This window comes from Hippopotamus amphibius, chromosome 7 (genome assembly GCF_030028045.1).
Source record: "Hippopotamus amphibius kiboko isolate mHipAmp2 chromosome 7, mHipAmp2.hap2, whole genome shotgun sequence".
Taxonomy (NCBI): Eukaryota; Metazoa; Chordata; class Mammalia; order Artiodactyla; family Hippopotamidae; genus Hippopotamus; species Hippopotamus amphibius.
In genome coordinates this window covers 109,664,170-109,683,699 of record NC_080192.1, presented here as the reverse complement: position 1 = coordinate 109,683,699, position 19,530 = coordinate 109,664,170, and the positions used below count along the sequence as shown (strand labels likewise).

The window sequence follows — 19,530 nt, the reverse complement described above, 5'->3', positions numbered from 1 at the left end:
AAAAACCAAAATGCTCATGAAATACTTAAGTAAAAAGAAAAAATTAATTTGCAAATTAATACATAGTGTGATTTCTTTTTAATGAAAAAAGTATGTGTATTTATATACACGTGCATTAAGCAAACTTAAAAGTAAACACACACACACACACAAACACCATTATTAACAGTTACCTCTGGAGAGGAGAAGGACACAGGAAGAGAAAAGAACTGATTTTTCCTTTAAGTTTCATATACTTTTGTATTCAGTAATTCATTTACCAATCATTTAAAAAATTCTAGAGTGCCAGGCACTTACGATTTATACCACTCACTTGGCACTTATACATTAAATGTCTTCTGAGGGATTATTTCATATTTCTGTTTATCCCACTGAGCTATAAACATCTTGAAGGCAAGCTCTTACTTTCCCACAGCATAAATGTTTACAGATGCACACATACATATAGAAGTATTTTTTAAAAGGAATGAATAGGTTCTTATTAAATTCATGACAGTGGTTATTTCTGAGAAGAGTGAGAGTGAGGAGGGGAATGGGATGGAAGGTATTGTTTAAAAGAGGGTTCAGCTCAATAAGTTATATTTTATCTAAAAATTTTGTGTAAAGACATAAATTGTTTGCATATTGAACAGGTGTACATTTTTTTCTTCTAGTCGTTCATTTGCCTTAACTTTGTTTTTAGCACCATTCTTGCATAAAACTTTCAATTTATTTTGTACAGTCAACTTCTTGATGTTTCTTTAATGACTTTTGGATTTTTTTGGCCTTGCTTAGGAAAAAAGTACTTTCTTCTTATTCTTCTATGATTTTTAAAAAACACTGAGCTCTTACTAAGAGGACATTATGGTAAGTGAAATAAGCCTGTTACAGAAGGACAAATACTGTATGATTCCACTTATATGAAGTATATAAAATAGTCAAACTCATAAAAGTAGAGAGTACAATTGTGGCTGCCAAGGGCCAGGGGGACGGGGAAATGAAGAGTTGCTATCCAGTGGGTATAAAGTTTCAGTTATGAAAGATAAGTTCTTGAGATCTGACGTACAACATCTTGCCTACAGTTAACAATACAGTTAACAATACTGTATTGTACACTTAAAAATTTGTTAAGAGTAGATCTCATGTTCGACATTTTTACTACAAAAAAATTTTAATTAAAAAATTTTGCGCTCTTTAATCACTTGGAATATATTTCTTTTTACTGTACAAAGTAGGAAATTAACTGAATGTTTTTCCAAATGAATAATCAATAGTCTCAACATCATTTACTGAAAAGTAAATCACCTCCTTATTGATCTGAAATACCACCAGTATCATAAATGGACACTTGAATTCAGAGTGGGGAAAAAAAAAGCTTTACCTCTTCAAAAGCATTAACCAATTTTTACGCATCTGAAATCAGTTACACTGGGAATCATCACATGAATCTATCACCAACAAGTTTTACCTTACACTGAATAATATCAATATAATTGTCTTTTTTCCAACTAGTCACAGCCAAAACAAAACAAAAAAATTGTCAATCAGTAAAAAAACTATAATTTTACTTGCACTTTTAAGTTAGTAAGACAAGTATTCTAAAGAAATTAATTTTTTCTTAGTTCAACTAAGGAATTACAGAAAAGTTGATCAGATCAATAGGTTCAACAAATCACTAAAATGAAAAATGAACAGAATGATAATAAAACTCCAGAATACGAATGGATAACACCATCATTGCTGATTGGGAGTAGGGAAATCTGTGTTCTAACTCCAACCTGAACAAGTGAATAAACCTCAAGAACTGGCACTATGGTTCTATTTCCAACATTCTATAATTTCTAATTTACCATCTCTAAGATAATTAAAATACCTAATACTAATAGCTGTCACCAAAGAAGGAAAGTACATAATCTTTGGTGAGATGTTATTTACACCACTAATGATCAGCAATCTAATTTAAATTTATTTTCTCTAGCTATCTTCTGAGAACATAGAAAAACAACTGAGCAATATTTTTAAGACTTACTTTCAACCATGCAAAAGTAATTTTTTTTTAATTGAAGTATAGTTGACTTACAATGTTGTGTTAGTTTCTGGTGTACAGCAAGGTGATTCAGTCATACACATATATCCTTTTCCATATTCTTTTCCATTATGGTTCATAACAGGATATTGAATATAGTTTCCTGTGCTATATAGTAGGACCTTGTTTACCTACTTTACATATAGTAGTTTGTTTCTGCTAATCCCAAACTCCTAACTTACTCCTCCCCACCGTCTTTCCCCTTTGGTAACCACAAATTTGTTTTCTATGTCTGTGAGTCTGCTTCTGTTTTGTAAATAAGTTCATCTGCGTCATATTTTAGATTTCACAAATAAGTGATAACATATGGTATTTGTCTTTCTCTGTGACTTACTTCACTTAGTATGATAATCTCTAGGTCCACCCCCACTACTGCAAATGACATTATTTCATTCTTTTTTATGGCTGAGTAGTATTCCTTTGTGTATATATGCCAAATCTTTATTTGTTCATCTGTTGACATTTAGGTTGCTTCAAAGTCTTGGCTATTGTAAATAGTGCTGCTATGAACACTGGGGTGCATGTATCTTTTTGAATTAGAGTTTTCTCTGGATATACGCAAGTGGGGTTACTGAATCATATGGAAACTCTATTTTTAGTTTTTAAAGGAACCTCCATATTGTTTTCCATAGTGGCTGCATCAATTTACATTCCCACCAACAGTACAGGAAGGTTCCCTTTCCTCTACACCCTCTCCAGCTTTTGTTATTTGTAGACTTTTTAATGATGGCCATCTGACCAGTGTAAGGTGATACCTCACTGTAGTTTTGATTTGCATTTCTCTAATAACCACTGATGTTGACCATCTTTTCACGTGCCGGTTGGCCATCTGTATGTCTTCTTTGGAGAAACGTCTATTTAGGTCTTCTGCCCATTTTGTGATTGGGTTGTCTGGTTTTTTTTGTTGTTGTTATTGAGTTGTATGAGCTGTTTGTATATTTTAGAAATTAAGCCCTTGTAAGTCACACCATTTGCAAATATTTTCTCCCAGTCTGTAGGCTCTTTTTCATTTTGTTTATTGTTTCTTTTGCTGCACAAAAGCTTCTAAGTTTGATCAGGTTCCATTTCTTTATTTTTATTTCTATTACCTTGGAAGACTGACCTAAGAAAACACTGGAGCGATTTATGTCAGAGAATGTTTTGCCTATATCCTCTTCTAGGAATTTTATTGTGTCATGCCTTATATTTAAGCCTTTAAGCCATTATGAGTTTATTTTTGTGTATGATATGAGGGAGTGGTCTAACTTCACTGATTTATATGCAGCTGTCCAGTTTCCCCAACACCACTTACTGAACAGACTGCCTTTTCTCCACTGTATATTCTTGCCTCCTTTGTTGAGGATTTACTGTAGGTATGTGGGTTCTGTTCCACTGATCCATATGTCTGTTTCTGTGCCAATACCATGCTGTTCTGATTACTGTAACTTTGTAATAACATCTGATGTCTGGGAGAGTTATACCTCCAGCTTTGTTTTTTTCCCTCAGGATTGCGTTGGCAATTCTGGGTCCCTTTACAGTTTCATATAAATTTTAGGATTATTTGTTCTAGTTCTGTGAAAAAGGCCATGGGTAACTGGATAGGGATCACATTAAATCTGTATATTGCTTTGGTAGTATAGCCATTTTAACAACAATGATTCTTCCAACTGAAGAGCATGAGATATCTTTCCATTTCTTTGAATCATCTTCAATTTCCTTTATCAATGTTATATAGTTCTCAGCATAAGTCTTTCACCTCCTTGATCAGGTTTATTCCTAACTTTTTTTGGATGCAATTTTAAAAGGGACTGTTGTTTGTTTTTTTACTTTCCCTGAAAGTTCTTAATTTACCCTTTAGCTTGTTCCTCTTTAGAATAACACTTAACTTCTAATAGACATATTTTTTTTTCCAACCATTTGAACATTGCTATGATACAATATCATGTGTTTACATGCTCACACATACTTTAAGACAATTCATTCAACTACAGACCAAATCACTTTCTGCTACAGTTACTTCTGGCTCAACATTTTTAAGCTACTACTCATTTTTTTGGTTATTTCTACAAAGACTAAAGCACAGTTGTTTTTTTTTAAACAGACTATTCAAAGTAATTTGATTTCTATTTTTGGTTTGCCAAATACTCAACCTCATCATATTTTTAAAAATTATCAATGAAGGTCATATGCTCAGTCACTAAAATCAGTGATTATGTGAACCTGTTTGAGTACAGCAAAGGAAGGTGAAGGGAAAGAGAAACAATCATTTAGTAAATATCTATTTGCAAGTGTCCAACCTTATTTTTACAAATTGTAGCTTCCATATAACACAACTTAAAAAAAGTTTCCCTGTCACAACATCAATATGACTGCTTTATAAAAGAATAAAATGTTTTATTTAAATCTGGCTCTATTGTCCTTGTTCCCTCTTCAGCTACCAAAAGTAACTACTTCAGAAAAATACTTTACAAACATCTGTAATCAGCTCTTCATAAAACTATGTTGATTACTATCTAGAATCTACATTTAATGACTGATTTGCCCTAAACCATATTACTAGTCCCTACTTTAAAAAAAAAAACAAAAAAGGCAAACAGTTCGCCTCATTCAATGAAAGTTTTAGTGTATCCTGTAAGAGGGAAATGCTTGTTTTCTCTTGGTTTAGGTTTATAAAGTCTGTAAGATAAGAAGACTAGTCGGGTGAGTGTGAGATGAGTTAATTCCAAATCTAATTACTAAATTTAAGCTTCGAAGGCCCATATTTTTTGAAAGATATTGCCAGGTTCTTATTTATTCCCAAACACATTAGATCTCACAATCCATAACTTTCTTAGAGTATAATGTCTTAGAAACGGAGGGATGTGGCTTTCTAAAAAACTGATAATGATAAAACAATTTTCCTTTGCAATCCCTGTTTGAACTTAATAAAGTGATAGCCATTAATTTTTTCAGAGCTAAAACCAGTTTTATGAAAATAAAATATTCCACCCATATAAAATTATCAAATAGACATGAATCCATACCACCAGGGTACAGAAGAAGTAGCCATCTGTTGTGAACAATAATAAATCTTTCTCCCCCCAATTATCTAGTTCGTTTGCACACTAAATTTCCATCTTCCATCATTCAGCCATGCATGTGATTAAAATATTATTTGTATGTATTTACTACCATAATCTACAGTCAAACTTATCCTGGAAAGACAGCATCACTGGCTCAAAGTTCCAAATATTAAATTTTGTTTTTAATACTGAATTCTGACTTTCTGATGATCAGTTATACTCATTTCCTACATATGATATAGACAATTATTATTCTGAAGTTACAAAGAATACAAAACCCCAAAATGTCCATAAATTAATAAGTACTTAAAACACACTTATACCATTGAAAAATGTAGAGTTTTAAGCTTTTATTCACATTTGAAATGACCGACATGGGGACTGTGTCATCAAACCAAGTAGAAGGAGTTCACATCACAATCAGAACTATTAAATTCTTTAAAATAAATACAAACCTCCCTCCTTCCAGATTCCACACAAAGTCTTCAAAAACCAAAGAATTACAGAAAGAATTTAAAAAATCATCTCCGCTCCACCATCCTAAGACACTACTGTTAACATTTTACCAAAATATTCTAGACGCTTCACAATATCAAGAGTGTGTATTCTTAGATTCACTGTGTGTATGTGTGTTATCAGAGTAAGTCTTTCTAGCCTCTAAGACCAGACTTAACTTTACAGACCCTGGGCAAGTTAACTACATCCGAATCTCCCAGCTCAGTTTTTCAGCTTTAAAGACTTCAGCTAAGAGGTTCTCAAACCAAATAACTGAGAAATAGAGAACAAGTTCCCTGTGAGATGTAGCAATAGAGATACAAAGACAGAATCAGAAAAATCCATAATGGCACCCTAAGAGTTACAACTACTAGGTATGTGGGATTATAGATGCCATGAAGAATCTGAAAGTGTTGTTTTATTTCTGCAATTGAGCTTAAATTCTAGCAACGCATAATCTAACTTTAACCTACTCTCAGTTTCTGGATATAAGGGCAAAACAATGAATGTAATGAAGAAGGACAAAACCATGAAAACAAGTTGAATGACCCCAACTGTGTGGGTAATTTCCTTCACTAGGCACATGTTTTTTTCTCAGTTACACAGAAACACTATAACTTGGCTTAATATTTGGGCTGCAACAACTTTCTAAGTGTGGCACCAAGGTAATACAATGAATGATTAAAGGGTAAAACATATACCAAAGAGTAGAGGATCCTAACAAAACTTCATCTTAATAGCATTTAACTGAAAACTCTCTAAGAGACTATGGTCTTGAAAACAGTCTAAAGATATGGTTACAAATGAAACTCCAAACACACACACACACACACACACACACACACACACACACACACACTCATTCTTAAAAATATATACCAGAAGACAACAAAAATAATACCAACATGCTTATTTCAAGTCATCTTGATCTCAAATGTTATTTATATTCAGTCTCTAGTTCAACTATAAGCTCCATCAAGGCAAGAAGTATATCTGTATAGTAATACCCCAATTCAGATCTCACTGATTTATACTGGTAACTCAAATGATACACAAAAAGTTTCAGAGCATCTCAGAGGTCATCTTATTTTAAACCTCCTAATTTAGAAATGAGATTAAGAAACCACTGCAGAAAAAAGAACAAGCCACTTTGAAGAAGCTCAGGCTCCTTATCCCTCCCAAACTTAAGTAACATTTATTGAATGTGGCTTGTGTAAAAAAAATAGTAATAACAAAATAAAATGGAAAGGAAGGTGACAGTCTTCACCACACTGCTTGTGGCAGGCAAGAAAGAACAACTGTTAATACTAACATCGGAGTGCTAAGTGCTGAAAACGCAGACATGAAATAATAAAATCTTACTCTTTTGGTATCTGAGGCTACTGTATCATCAGTTTCAAGCAAGTAGTTCCCTAAGAACAGAGCCCATCTGCCATTCTCGGGGCATACTTATATTATAGGGTGTACAAGCTTATAAATCACCAGCACTTCAGCACAAACATTCACTTGAAGAAGAACTTATCAATAATGCTGGCAGAGGCAATTTTATACCTTCCTATATGAAAGGAACAAAGAGATCTGGTTAAGGACTAAAAAACAACTCAGAGCAAAACGCACCCCAATTTTTCTGTGAAAGTTTTATAATTTATAAATAAGCTGAATGTAAGATAAAGGATAATCAAGATATGCAGAAAAACAAGAAATAAAACGAAACAACTGACCAAACAACAGCAAAATATTTTCACAGGAATTAAAAGGGTAAGTTTAAAAAAGCAGTAAGAAACAGGGTTCCAAACTAAAATAGAAAAACAAAAATATTTATGGCAGTAGCAAAAAGAAACAAAAGTGCTTGGAATGAAGACTCAGAATCACATATTAAGGTCCACAGTCATTTTAAATAAAATTCCTAAATATAAAAAATATTTCCCCCTCCTCAAAATAACCCAACCTATGATCTCTGAGAAAAATTAAAGCATATTAAGTTGATGGGTAAACTTCCTAACACTGGACTATTAAAGGATACACAAGTGGAAATATCGAAAGATTTAAGAAAAACACTAAAATGTGAAATAAAATAGTTTTAACAACATAATTATGAGGCCATATTCATATCTGTCTTAAAGCTGTTTTATCTTTCATTTCTTGTAAAGTAAATGGAAGTTTTGCCCTTGGAAAAGATAAGCAATGGCATATGTTGAGGTATAAAATTTAAAGGGAATATGTATATGTGTTCATAAATATAAAATGCTCACAGCAGCACTATTCCTGACCACCAAATACAGAAATTACTCTGTATCTAACATCAGTTGTAGAATGGATAAATTGTAGTATATTCATACAATGTAATCTTATACACCAACAAGAATGAACAAACTATTGTTACAAGCAATAGCATGGATGAAACTGAAATACAATATTAACCAACATAAGTCAGACAAAGAGGAATACATACTAGATGATTAGATTTAAAGTTCAAAAACAGGTAAAACCAATTCAAGCAGTAGAAATGCAGGGTTGGGGGTAGTGACTGGCAGGGCTGAGGGATACTTTTGGGATGCTGGTAGTATTTTATTTCTTGATCTAGGTATTACTGATTACACAGATTTGTTCATTGTGAAAAATCATCAAGCTGTACATCAGTGATTTGGGTGCACCTGCATACTTTCACCAAAACCTTAAGTTGAAAAAAAAAACTATTAAAAGTTACTTCTATAATTTAATTAACTACATGTACTTTTACATATATATATATATAGTACATATACATATAGATGTATAAACAGTTACATATACACAATTTCTAATCCAAATGACCATTACTAATGTAAATGACCCACACATACTGTCACTTGTACCTGCTCAAATTCTTTCTCTTCTTTCCAAACCACCAACTCAAAATTACCCTTTTGGGGAAGAAAAAAAAGGTGAAACTTTAAGAAAATGTTTAGCTTCAGAAATAGTAGATTAGGAAAAATAAATGTGTAAGGTAAGTGATTTTTGCAAAAATCTTCCACTCTCCACCTCCTCTGATGTGCTTGTTTTGCCTCTGAAGGAGCAGTCCTACCCAAAAAGTCTTTCTCTAAATTGCCTATTTCTCCTATCTATTTTACTGAGCTTAAAATACCAAAATTTGACCAAATAATCAGCTTCTTAAAAATGCAAGTACTTTTCAAAGGGAGTACAATGATATCAGTCATTTGCACACAACTGTGAATTAGTTCTACTTTTTTTTAAAAGAACTTTTATTGAGATATAACTGACATACAATATGTGCCTACTTTTTATTTTATTTTTTAATTAATTAATTTATTTTATTTATTGGCTGCACTGGGTCTTTGTTGCTGCACATGGACTTTCTCTAGTTGATGCAAGTGGGGGCTACTCTTCACTGTGGTGCGTGGGCTCCTCATTGTAGTGGCTTCTCTTGCTGCAGAGCACAGGCTCTAGGCGCGTGGGCTTCAATAGTTGCGACACAATGGGCTCAACAGTTGTGGCTCATGGGCTCTAGAGCACAGGCTCAACAGTTGTGGCGCACGGGCTTAGCTGCTTTGCGGCATGTGGATTCTTCCTAGAGCAGGGTTCAAACCCATGTCCCCTGCATTGGCAGGCGGATTCTTAACCACTGCACCACCTAGGCATTCCTGTGCCTACTTTTTAAATTGAGGCTTAGTCGATGTACAATAGTACATAAGTTTCAGGTGTGTAACATAGTGATACAAAGTTTTGTGTCTACTTTTAACAAATAACTATAAATAAGAAATTTCTATATAAAGAAGGAAAATGAGCAATTCCACAATTTCTTTTATCATACAATAGGTTTGCCAAAAATACTAGATTTCAAAATCTAGTGTCTTCACCCATCCCCATTTCTTTTAAACAAGTCTTCTTTGATCTTCTCTGCCATGACACAAACTTGAATGACTCCTACTTATCACTGTTAAATTCTACTCTCTTCTAATTTTCCTTAAAGCCTGTTTTGTTTTTTTTTTGAAAAAGGTAGATCAATTACTAGTGACATATATATATACACCAACCCTCAAACTATAACAAGTGACTATGCCTTTCCTTTTCCCCACTCCCTTTCTCCTAAGTGTTAAGAGTCTCATAAAGCCTTTTGTTCTTATACATACATATGTATGTATATATACACATACATATAATTATATACTATGGATGCAAGATACAAAATCAATGCTTGAGTGCAAAAAGAATTCTCATATCTAAATCCAAGGAGAGTCAGCAAACCAGCAAAGGCTAAACTGATTCAAGTCAGTTATCAACACATGGTACTAAAGAAACCAAAGCCAAAGACTGAATAATTCCTCAAAAACTTTCAATGCATTAATTCTTCACAAACTTTCAGCAGTCAAAGATTCTGACACAACCCAACTCAATCATCTAAGTGCTACACTATGGGAAAAGAGTGAAACTAAGTTTATCACTGTTACCAGAAAAATAAGTAGCACAATTTCTTACTCCATTTCTATTACTCATTATTTCTAAGCTTTGAGAAAAGAGGGAAGTGGGTTCTCTTCACAAAAAAAGATGAATGGCACCTTATCTCTAATGACATGTGAAAATATACATTTTTTTGTTTGTTTGTTTTTGGCCACACCACGTGGCATATGGAACTTCCCCAACCAGGGACTGAGCCAGTGCCCCCTGCATTGGAAGCGCAGAGTCTTAATCACTGGACCATCAGGGAAGTCCCATGAATGTTTTTTTAAGGTTTAGCCACCAGTTGAGAGAACAGCATTTAATGTTTTCTCCTTTTTTGAACACAGTCATACAATTTTCCATATGTTAGAAGGGCAGAACATTTGACAATTAGATTTTTAAAAATTGGGAGATAAGCGACTAACTTACACAATTTACATTTGTTTTTAATCATGCTGTATTATTTGTGGTGTTTTAAAACTAAAAAATACACAACGCACTCATTTTCAAAGTAAAGTAAATATTTTCAATATCTGCCTTCAATTAAAATAAATTATGTAAAGGAAGTTGGTTGGTTTCATTTCTCTATTTTCTAAGGATTAAGTTTAAGCACATTTTTTGTGTTAACCAAACTTATATAAAAACCACAAGCCATGCATGTAAAGACACCAAGCTATGGTGAGAAAAAGAATATTTAGTATATAAACCTGTCAAAATTCCTACTGAAGTCTAATTTAACTCACATTTTTTTCCTTCCTGAAATAGTCCAGTCTATAACTATGAGCTAAAAAATGACTTAACACCCTTTATTCATAACTTATGAGTAATTCAAGGGAAATCTACCCTTCTTGGTACAATGAGTGCTTAGTGACCTCATCAACAAACTGGAAAAACATGTGGGCCAATCAGTGCGATCTCATCTGGAGACAAATCTACATGAGGTAAAATTATGATCAGAAAGCTACTTAGAAAATGTGAAACCAAATGATTTAACAATCATTGGCACTGAACTACTGTATCACAGGATAGATGGGATGGGACGGGGACCAATGTTGCTGCAAGGGCTAGGTTATTCTTTCTCTGAAAGCAATGGAGATATTCTGCCAAATATATTTCACTATCTCCCCTTGTTTATGTAAGGACTAGATGATACAAATCAATTTTGAAATTCTTCTCTGCCACTTAGCAAATATACTCACTGCTGTGTAATAGCCATCGTACAGAATTGCTAAGAGGGATAGTATATAAGAAAAGTGTCTGGCATAGACTCTAGCATATAAGAAGAAACACAGTCAATGTTTATTATTACTCCAAATACCCATTTCTTCTGTCTTATTCTTTTTTCAAACAATATTTCGATTCATTAGATATAAGATTAGTGACTTACAATTGCAAATCAGTTTCTCTGAGGTTACACCACATCACCTGGACTACATTCTGGGATATGCCAGAAACTCTTTAGTGATTCATACATATTTTGTCTCTTAGATTTAGTTTTATAAATGGCTGCTTCCATTCCTTACTATTATTTTTAATATTTAAAAGAGCTGCCACTTCTTGAGCATCTACCATATGCTAGCACTTTATACTATCTCTTATCTTTACAATTACTATAAGACAAGTGCTACCGTCTATATTTTAAAGATTATACAGTAAGGCTCAAAGAGGTTACAATGCTTGTCCTATGTCAAACAGCTCACTAGTGGTAACAGCTAGGATTAGAACCCACCTCTAGCTAGCTCTAACTCTTGAGCTCTTGCCATCATTCTACCCCCAACTGTCTCATCCCTTATATTTTGCTTCTTTATAATTTTATTTTCAGAGGGTAACAACTGCAATTTGGTAATAACTGCAACCTTGCTTACAATCTCACATATTAACCAGAGTTCTCTGAAAGATAAGAATGCAATTTAAATGACTGATAAAGTTGAACAATGGAAGGTCTAAAACAGAATAACCCTTTGGATACCAGTGGGACAAGACAAACACAAAATAAGAGTAACTTGTTAGGAATAAAAGAGGAGACAATAAGAGACCTCAAGTTGAAACAACTCATTATTATAGATTATTTTCAAAATCAAAACAAACAGAAAAAAAGACTGAGAAAATACTCACTAGCCTTGAATTCTGCCAAATTTAAGTTCAGGGGTCCTCACTAACTAGACATTCTTGCCTTACCTGGTAGGTCTCCAAGCTGGTTGGCCTTTCCTGGGGTTTGCCAAAATTTCCAGCAAAGAAAGAGACAAGCAGTATAGGGACAATCCCTATTGGGCCTTATCAGCAGTACTCTAACATCAGTATTGTCACTATCCCATTTCTGTTACTCAATTTCTAAGCGCTGAGAAAACAGGCCACACACACACAGTTGAGTGGCATCTGTCTTCTCATGGTATGTAAATATTTTGAAGGTTTAGCCACTAAAGATGGGATAGCAGTGACCCACAGTACTTAATTTCTAAAAGAGGGAAAATCAGGTTCCTTGTTCAGCACTCTTCTATCGAAAAAGGTGGCAGAAGTTCCTTATTCTGTAAGCAGTAGGAAGAACCTGAAGGTAAAACATAATGGGCTAGAACAACCCCACAGGAAAGTATAATTAGCATGTATGACTAGAACACTAAGGAGTTTCCTGACTGCTGTACATAATAAATATGTAGCTACAACAAGAATATTTTATGTAATACTATATATACTGAATTACTTCAAAAGTTCACTTTAAAAAAAAACAAAACTATAATTCTAGGATCACAGGTGAGATTTTAATCCCACAAATATGGGATAAAAGAGACTGATTACATCTTTACTCCACATGATTATTTCAGACTAGAAATTAATAGCAAAATCCATTAATATGTTGTATTCATTAAGTTTTCTGAACTATAAATGACCACATAGTTAAAATTACAGCACATCAATCTTATGAATGCCCCAATAACTAGAAAATTACAATTATTTCCCAAAACTTTCATTATCAAGATTTTCAGAAGTCAAATTTCATCTTTTATTAAAACATAATAAATGAGAAACTAATAACAGACATAATAATCAATCAATAATTGATTCCAGGTAGGAGAATTTGGTAGCTGAAGGCAGGTGTAAGAAAGAGACTGGAATTTTAAATCACGTGCATTTAATACCCATTCAAAGTAATCAATTTTAACAACTAAAAACTAAAAATGCTCAGAATACATAGCGCTTCTGCAGACTTGTAAGCTTTCCTCATACACACTTCTAAAAAAAAGACCACCAAATTATTTCAAGATAAATTCAGCAGAAGTTGCAAAAACTAAATCCTTTTAGGATTTTAAAAGAAAACAAACATATAAAATCCAACCCCACACTACTTTCAGTTTCACTGAATCTGCAATATATTATCAAAGGGTCCCTATGTGGAACACAAATTATTTTCTACTAGCTTAAAGTGGTGTGTGAAATCCTAAACTCAGAACTTTAAATTAAAAGCCTAAAAATGCTAATAATTTGTATTCCATTATTCCATCTTTAGACAGTGGACCATTTCAGATAACATGAGTGAAGACAGCATTCCATGAAACACCAAGGCCAATTATTTCCCAGTGTGGGGTGTAAGAAAATCTCTCCCATGGAAGGCTTTGAAGAATCCCCATAAGATTTCATTCCATAAGGTTGTTTCTTTCTTCTTCAAACACTGGCCATTACAAACATTCAAATATAAAGGAGGTGTCAAGGAAATTTTTGGACTAATTAACCTATGGGCAAAGAAGCAACTAAAAACTAGTTTTGAAAGAATTTTTGCTTTTAAAAAAACACTATCCTATAACTATTTTATTACCACTAAAAAGCCTAAAGTCCGGCCTTTATATGAAATAAGTGATTTTTTTTTATATAGATTGAATTAACTTAAGCTGCCTTAAAACAGTCTCATTTCGACTCCCTACTTGGAAAGCTGTCTGATCCACTATTATGTAACGCTATCCAAGACTCTAATATAAGAGTTACATATCTCATTAAGAGTTAGTAAAATGTAAAACATGTGCACGCACAACGTTAGCTGTAGTTCCTTAATTACCCTGTCAAAATTATGAAACCCAACATATTTTCAAACAAACAACAAAACCTTTCCTATTCAAACCAGAAATAGTGACACTTTGCATACTCCATAAAACTGTTAAAACAAAGAGTATTCTTCTTGGCTAGCTTCTGATCATTATGTGAACTGTACATTTAAAATATAATCAAAATGCCAATTTTCAAAGAATAATCATAAAGCTAGCAAAATCTTTTTAACTTTAGTCTTTTAATTCATCTTAAAGTTTCATTCATTTTGAGGCCATTTATTTGCCCTCCAAAGCATTCTCCCTGAAGGCTAATCAGCAAGTTCTTTTCCCCTCTGTGCCAACATAGAATCTCCAGAACAGTTTCTACTAGCAGCAGCAAAGCAACAACTCTACAGTGAATCTGATTTACCATTTGGTTGGGTACATACTGAAATTCTGATTCATGAACATCTTAGTCAGTTTATGGATATCAATGAAAAGAAAAATGACACTCTGGCACGTGACTGCCAACTACCAAGTCACTTTACTTCAAAAGGAAATAGACTTTAGTAGTTGATAATTTCAAGCAAATGAAGAAAAGTGACCAAGATATAAGTACTGTAACTAAGTTTGAAAATATACACGAATCATGAAAATGAGATTCAGAATAAACATTTAAAAATACACAATGAGACTAAGTTTGGCTGAAAGCATCTGATACACTGTTAATGTAATGAAGAAATCAGTACATCCTGAAGAAGCTTATTTCTAGCAATAGAATCCTTATCATGCTAGGATTTCAATCCAGTGTCACTGTCCCCCCCCCCCCCAAAAATTAGTCAACTCTATTACATATAGTGCCAACTCTGGAAGGAGACTTGAATATTATTTGAATGGAACACAGGAGAAACCTGATATGTAAATGTAAAAGGAAATGATGAAACTACAAATATTTTTAATTTACAAAAAATGGTAAATGTATCAACGAATCATTAAAACACATTACCAATAATGTCGCACAAGACCTCTAACTCGCTTGAAACATCACATTCTTTCAAGCAACATATAGCAAACTGCTTTCACAAGGATCTGTAACAGTGACTAGTGAAAACCCTTTAAACTATTTTTCAGATTTTCATCTCCCTTTAAGTATTTTGCTAAAGTACAACAATGAAACAATTTTTAAGGAAACAATGTATAATTTTTAAAAGGCATTTCATCTTAATTTTGTTAATCGAAGGAGGTGTAACAACCAACACACGTAAAATTAACCTTAATCCGCCAACGAAAACACGCAAAATGTCTCCTAACAATTCCCCTCCTCCTTAAAACAACAACAGTACACATAAATATGGTGACCTGACCTCCACCCCCACTGAGAGCAGCTAATTAATAAAGAGAATAGTTCCATTTGGAGACCAAGGTGCAACACCCCACCTACTAAACCTCCCCAAATAACCCCATCATCAAAGTAGAACTGAACATTATTTTTGCTAAAGCAAGAATCCAACCCTCCGGAGCCTCAGCCCTTAGACAATGGTGGTTACCAGACAGAGCTGCACAGTTGGGTCCAAATGACACATTTCACTAGGCCTTGGACACAACACACACACACGCACACTCTCTCCCAAGGGGCCAGTTCGAAGGAAGGGGCGTTCAAATCCCACTGGGCGATGGAGGGGTAGCACGGTGGCGTGGGGGTACGCCGGGGGAGGACAGGCGAGAGGGGTGTCGATAGAGCGGAAGGGTAACTGCACTGCACGCGAGGGAGGGGGCTGGAAATGGCCGATAGATTCTATATTTATTTATTTAAAGGTCTTGATTTAACGGGTCCTTCCCAGGGGTTCTGTAACTAAAGCCAAACTGCGCAGCAAACACTGTGGGGTTGGGAGAGGAGAAGCTGCTCCCCCTACCCCGTGACTAGGGAGGGGGGGCGGGGGAAACAAGTTCCCCGGCCAACACCACCGACCACTCCGATTCCCCCTCTCCCCTCCTCCACAGGAAGGGGGAGGCTAACAGAGAAAAGGGGGAAAAACAAGTTCCCCAGCCAGCCCCAACCACCCGATCACTCCCAGTCGTTCCCCCCACCTTCTTTAGAAACGGGAGATCAAACCGTGGAAGGCTGCCGAAAAGGGGGAAACCTCACCCTTCGCCTTTCCCCCACCCACCAACAGACTCCTGCGGGGTCCGTGAGCGAGCCGAGAAACCAGAGGGATGGGTGTGGGGAGAGGGTGCCGAGCCCCCGAAACCAAACAAAGCGCGGCCTGAGCTAGAGCCCGGGCGAGTCGGGAAGCCGCGGCTTTTCCTGCCGGCCGGGGCCCGGGCCGGGCTGACACTGCGGCACCGGGGGACCCGCCTCCGCTCAACCTCCGTCTCCCACCCCCGGGCGCACAGGCCGCCCCCGCCCGCCCCGGCTTCCCCTCCCGCGGGTCCCGGCCGGCCCGGCGCCCCAGCCGGCGGGCGGCGGGGAAGGAGCGCGGCCTTACCCCGCTCGCCGGCGTTGTTCCGCTCCTGGGGCAGCGGCGGAGGCGGCGGTGGCGGCGGCGGAGGCTGCTGCTGCTGCTGCGGCGGCGGCGGAGGCTGCTGCTGCGGCGGCTGCTGCTGGGGCGGCTGCGGCGGCGGCTGCTGCGGGGGCTGCTGCTGCTGTTGCTGCACCGGGCGCGGCCGCGACACTCGCCTGGGTCTCCGGTTGGCGGCTCGGACGGAGTTCATTTGCCGGGCTGAGGTGGCGGCGTTGGCGGAGGGACACACACACGCACACGCACCGCGAGCTCCGGGGCAGGAGCAGGGGGTGGGGAGAAGGGGGAGGAAGGAAAGGGGGCGAGGGGAAGGGGAGATGGTAAGGGCGGAGGGGCGAACGAGACGCCGAGTCAAGAGAAAGGCCCGCGGAGACAGACAGAGACCGAGCGAGGCCGGGCGGGCGGGCCTGACGCACGGGGAAGGCCGAGGCCGCCGGGCGGGGCGGCCGCGAGGGACGGAGACAGAAAGACGGGCAGAGCGAGAGAAAGAAAGAAAGGGCGTCCGCCCGCCTGGGGATCCCGAGGCGAAGCGCGGCGTCGGCGGCTGAGGAGACAGACCCCGGTCCCGCCGACTCCCGAGCGGCGTCTCCGGCGGCGGGGGGAGTGGGCGGGTGGGTGAGGAAGGGAGAAGGAGGAGAAGAGAGGGAGAGAAGGGAGGGAGGGAGCAGGGGGCGCCCGGCTCTTTTTTTTTTTTTTCCTCTTCCTCCCCCCCACACCCCCTGAAAGAGATTTCTGAGAGGAATTTTTTCTCTCTTTCTTCGGCCTCTTCTCTCTCCTCCCCCCCTTCTCTCCTCGGCGAAGGGGAAATGAGTGTGAAGGGAGGAGATAGGGGGAAAAAGAGGCGTCGTCGTTCCTCCTCCTTAAAGGAGCCTTTCCTCCTCCTCCTGCTCAGCCCCGTCGCCACTGCTTCTGCTGCTGCTCCGTGGCAGGAGGAGCCATTGACACCGCCGGAGCCACCACTCGCCCAGTCGGTCCCTCCCCGCCGCGGGGCTGGCCGGGGGCGCGGGGGAGGGCCGCGGGGCGGCGGGGGGAGGGGCGAATGGGCGGGGTAGTAGAGGGGCGGGGATTCCAGCCAAGCAGCCAGTGGGAGGCGCGCATGCAATCTTCGGGCCAATGGGACCTCCGTTCTTATCGCCAAGTCCCTTCCTTCAACGCCCTGTTTCCTCTCTCGGGTTTCCTCCCTCCCCAGCCAAGGAGGGGGGAAAGGAGGAGAGGGAGAGTGTGGTGGGGCGGGTGATAATGGGGAGGTATCAGGGCATATAATAGAGCGGGGGGTGGGTGAAGAGAGCGCTAGTGCGTAGCGACGATTCTAGGAGAGGAGGTGCTCGGAGGAAAGGGCGGGGGCTGCTGATGTAATGGGGAGAAGTGATTAATCCTTCGGTTCGCCGTTTCAGCCTTGTTCCCCCCAACCCGATTTTTTAAGCGGAAAAAAAAAAAGTAGAGCGAGCTAGCCAATCTTCGATAACTTGGGTTTTTTTGTGGTAGGTAGGTTCAAAGTCTGAGCTGTAGGGAGTGCTAGAGATTCTGTGGCCTTTAGTCAAGCTGAGGGTATTTGCAAACCTTGGAGGTCCACTTTACCGAGCTTTGAGCTTGGCAACTGAAGTTTGGAGTCGGTTCAAAATCGTAGTCTAAGAGGAGTTATCTAAATCTTGAAGAGGTTTTCGTCAATAGGCAATGTAGACCTTTGGTCAACTTACTTTTTGTAGACGTGGTCTATATAATGTCTGGGGAAATATGTGAGAAAAGGAGAGAAGTGTGTTGACGTTGTGATTGTGTGTGGTTTTTTGTTTTGGTTTGGTTTGGTTTTTTTTTAGATCTCACAAACTCAGAGGAAAAGAAGAAACCTCGGGAGAATTATCTTTCGTATCTCTATCTGGTCCCCTCAGCCTAATTTCTCCCCAAGGAAAACGTGTTTTTATTCCCTAGCTGCTGTTGTGATGACTGAAAAAGTATCCTTTCTCAATTCTCTCCGCTCTCTTTTGTTTATTACTTTATGGAAATAGTAAAACTGGCAGTTTATCTGATTCTCTGATTTTCGACCTTTGGGTAATTTCTTTCTCATTTGAGTTTGATCAGTTGCTGTCTTACGTTTGAGATGGATGGCTAAGTGGTTACAAAGTACGATAAGGGAAGTAAGGGTGAGAGGGGGAAAGTGTATATTTTGGGAGTGGGGAGATGGGCAGAGCCATTATTGTGTAGGGTGTTTGAGTTCCTGATTTGATATGTGCCTCTAGGCAAAATACCTTTCTAGGTATCAGTCCCCTCACCTTTTAATAAGAATTTATTTTGGATTACATAATCCTGTTTTCAGTTTTTAAAAATTCTGTAATTTTGAGGTGAGTTCTCTTTGGTCCTGAAAATGGAGGAACTTAGCTATAAGTTTCCTTCTCAAGAGAAAATTTGCGGAGGGAAACTTAGAAAACAATTAAGAACTGCAGATTTTTATGATTGTTAGCAGGGTGCAAATGGGTAAAATTTTAGATTTGGTTCAAATAACTGTAGGGGGAAAAGGAAAATTACATGCTATCATACATATTATAAGTGGATCCAGGATTCTGATTTTTTTCTAAAAGTTTACTTTTTTTTCCAGCAAGCATGTATTGGTTCCTTCTGTGTATGCATTGCTATGTAAGGTGCAATGGAAGATAGCAAAAAAATAAAATGCAAAATTTGGGGCATAGTTTGTATTTTGTTATGGCAGAGTTGATTTAGTTAATTCAGATATACAAAGAAAATATAGATTATTTTCTGTAGTTTTTATCTTTCTTGAGTCCCCACATTATCTCGTTTCTTTTATAGGTAAATGCTAAATCTCACAGATTTTATTTCCCTGCCTCCCTCCCATTCCAAGATATATACGAGAGTTGAGGGATGCTGTATAAAGTATGCAAAGATGGAGTGTCTTTCACATCTTCGGCACCGTAGATTTCTAAGTTTATTATGACAGTTCTCAGGCCTGT

The 19,530-nt window shown here is 37.8% G+C and overlaps 1 protein-coding gene across 1 annotated transcript in view; it reads right to left on the bottom strand.

Moving 5' to 3' along the window:
- Positions 1-17,553, bottom strand: part of FBXO11 (F-box protein 11) — a 90,659-nt gene extending 73,106 nt beyond the window's left edge. The window contains exon 1 of the mRNA XM_057740964.1: positions 16,538-17,553. Within this exon, the coding sequence (XP_057596947.1) occupies positions 16,538-16,763 (226 nt within the window). The 5' untranslated portion in view covers positions 16,764-17,553. The remainder of the gene's footprint in view (positions 1-16,537) is intronic.
- Positions 17,554-19,530: the final 1,977 nt, after the last annotated feature.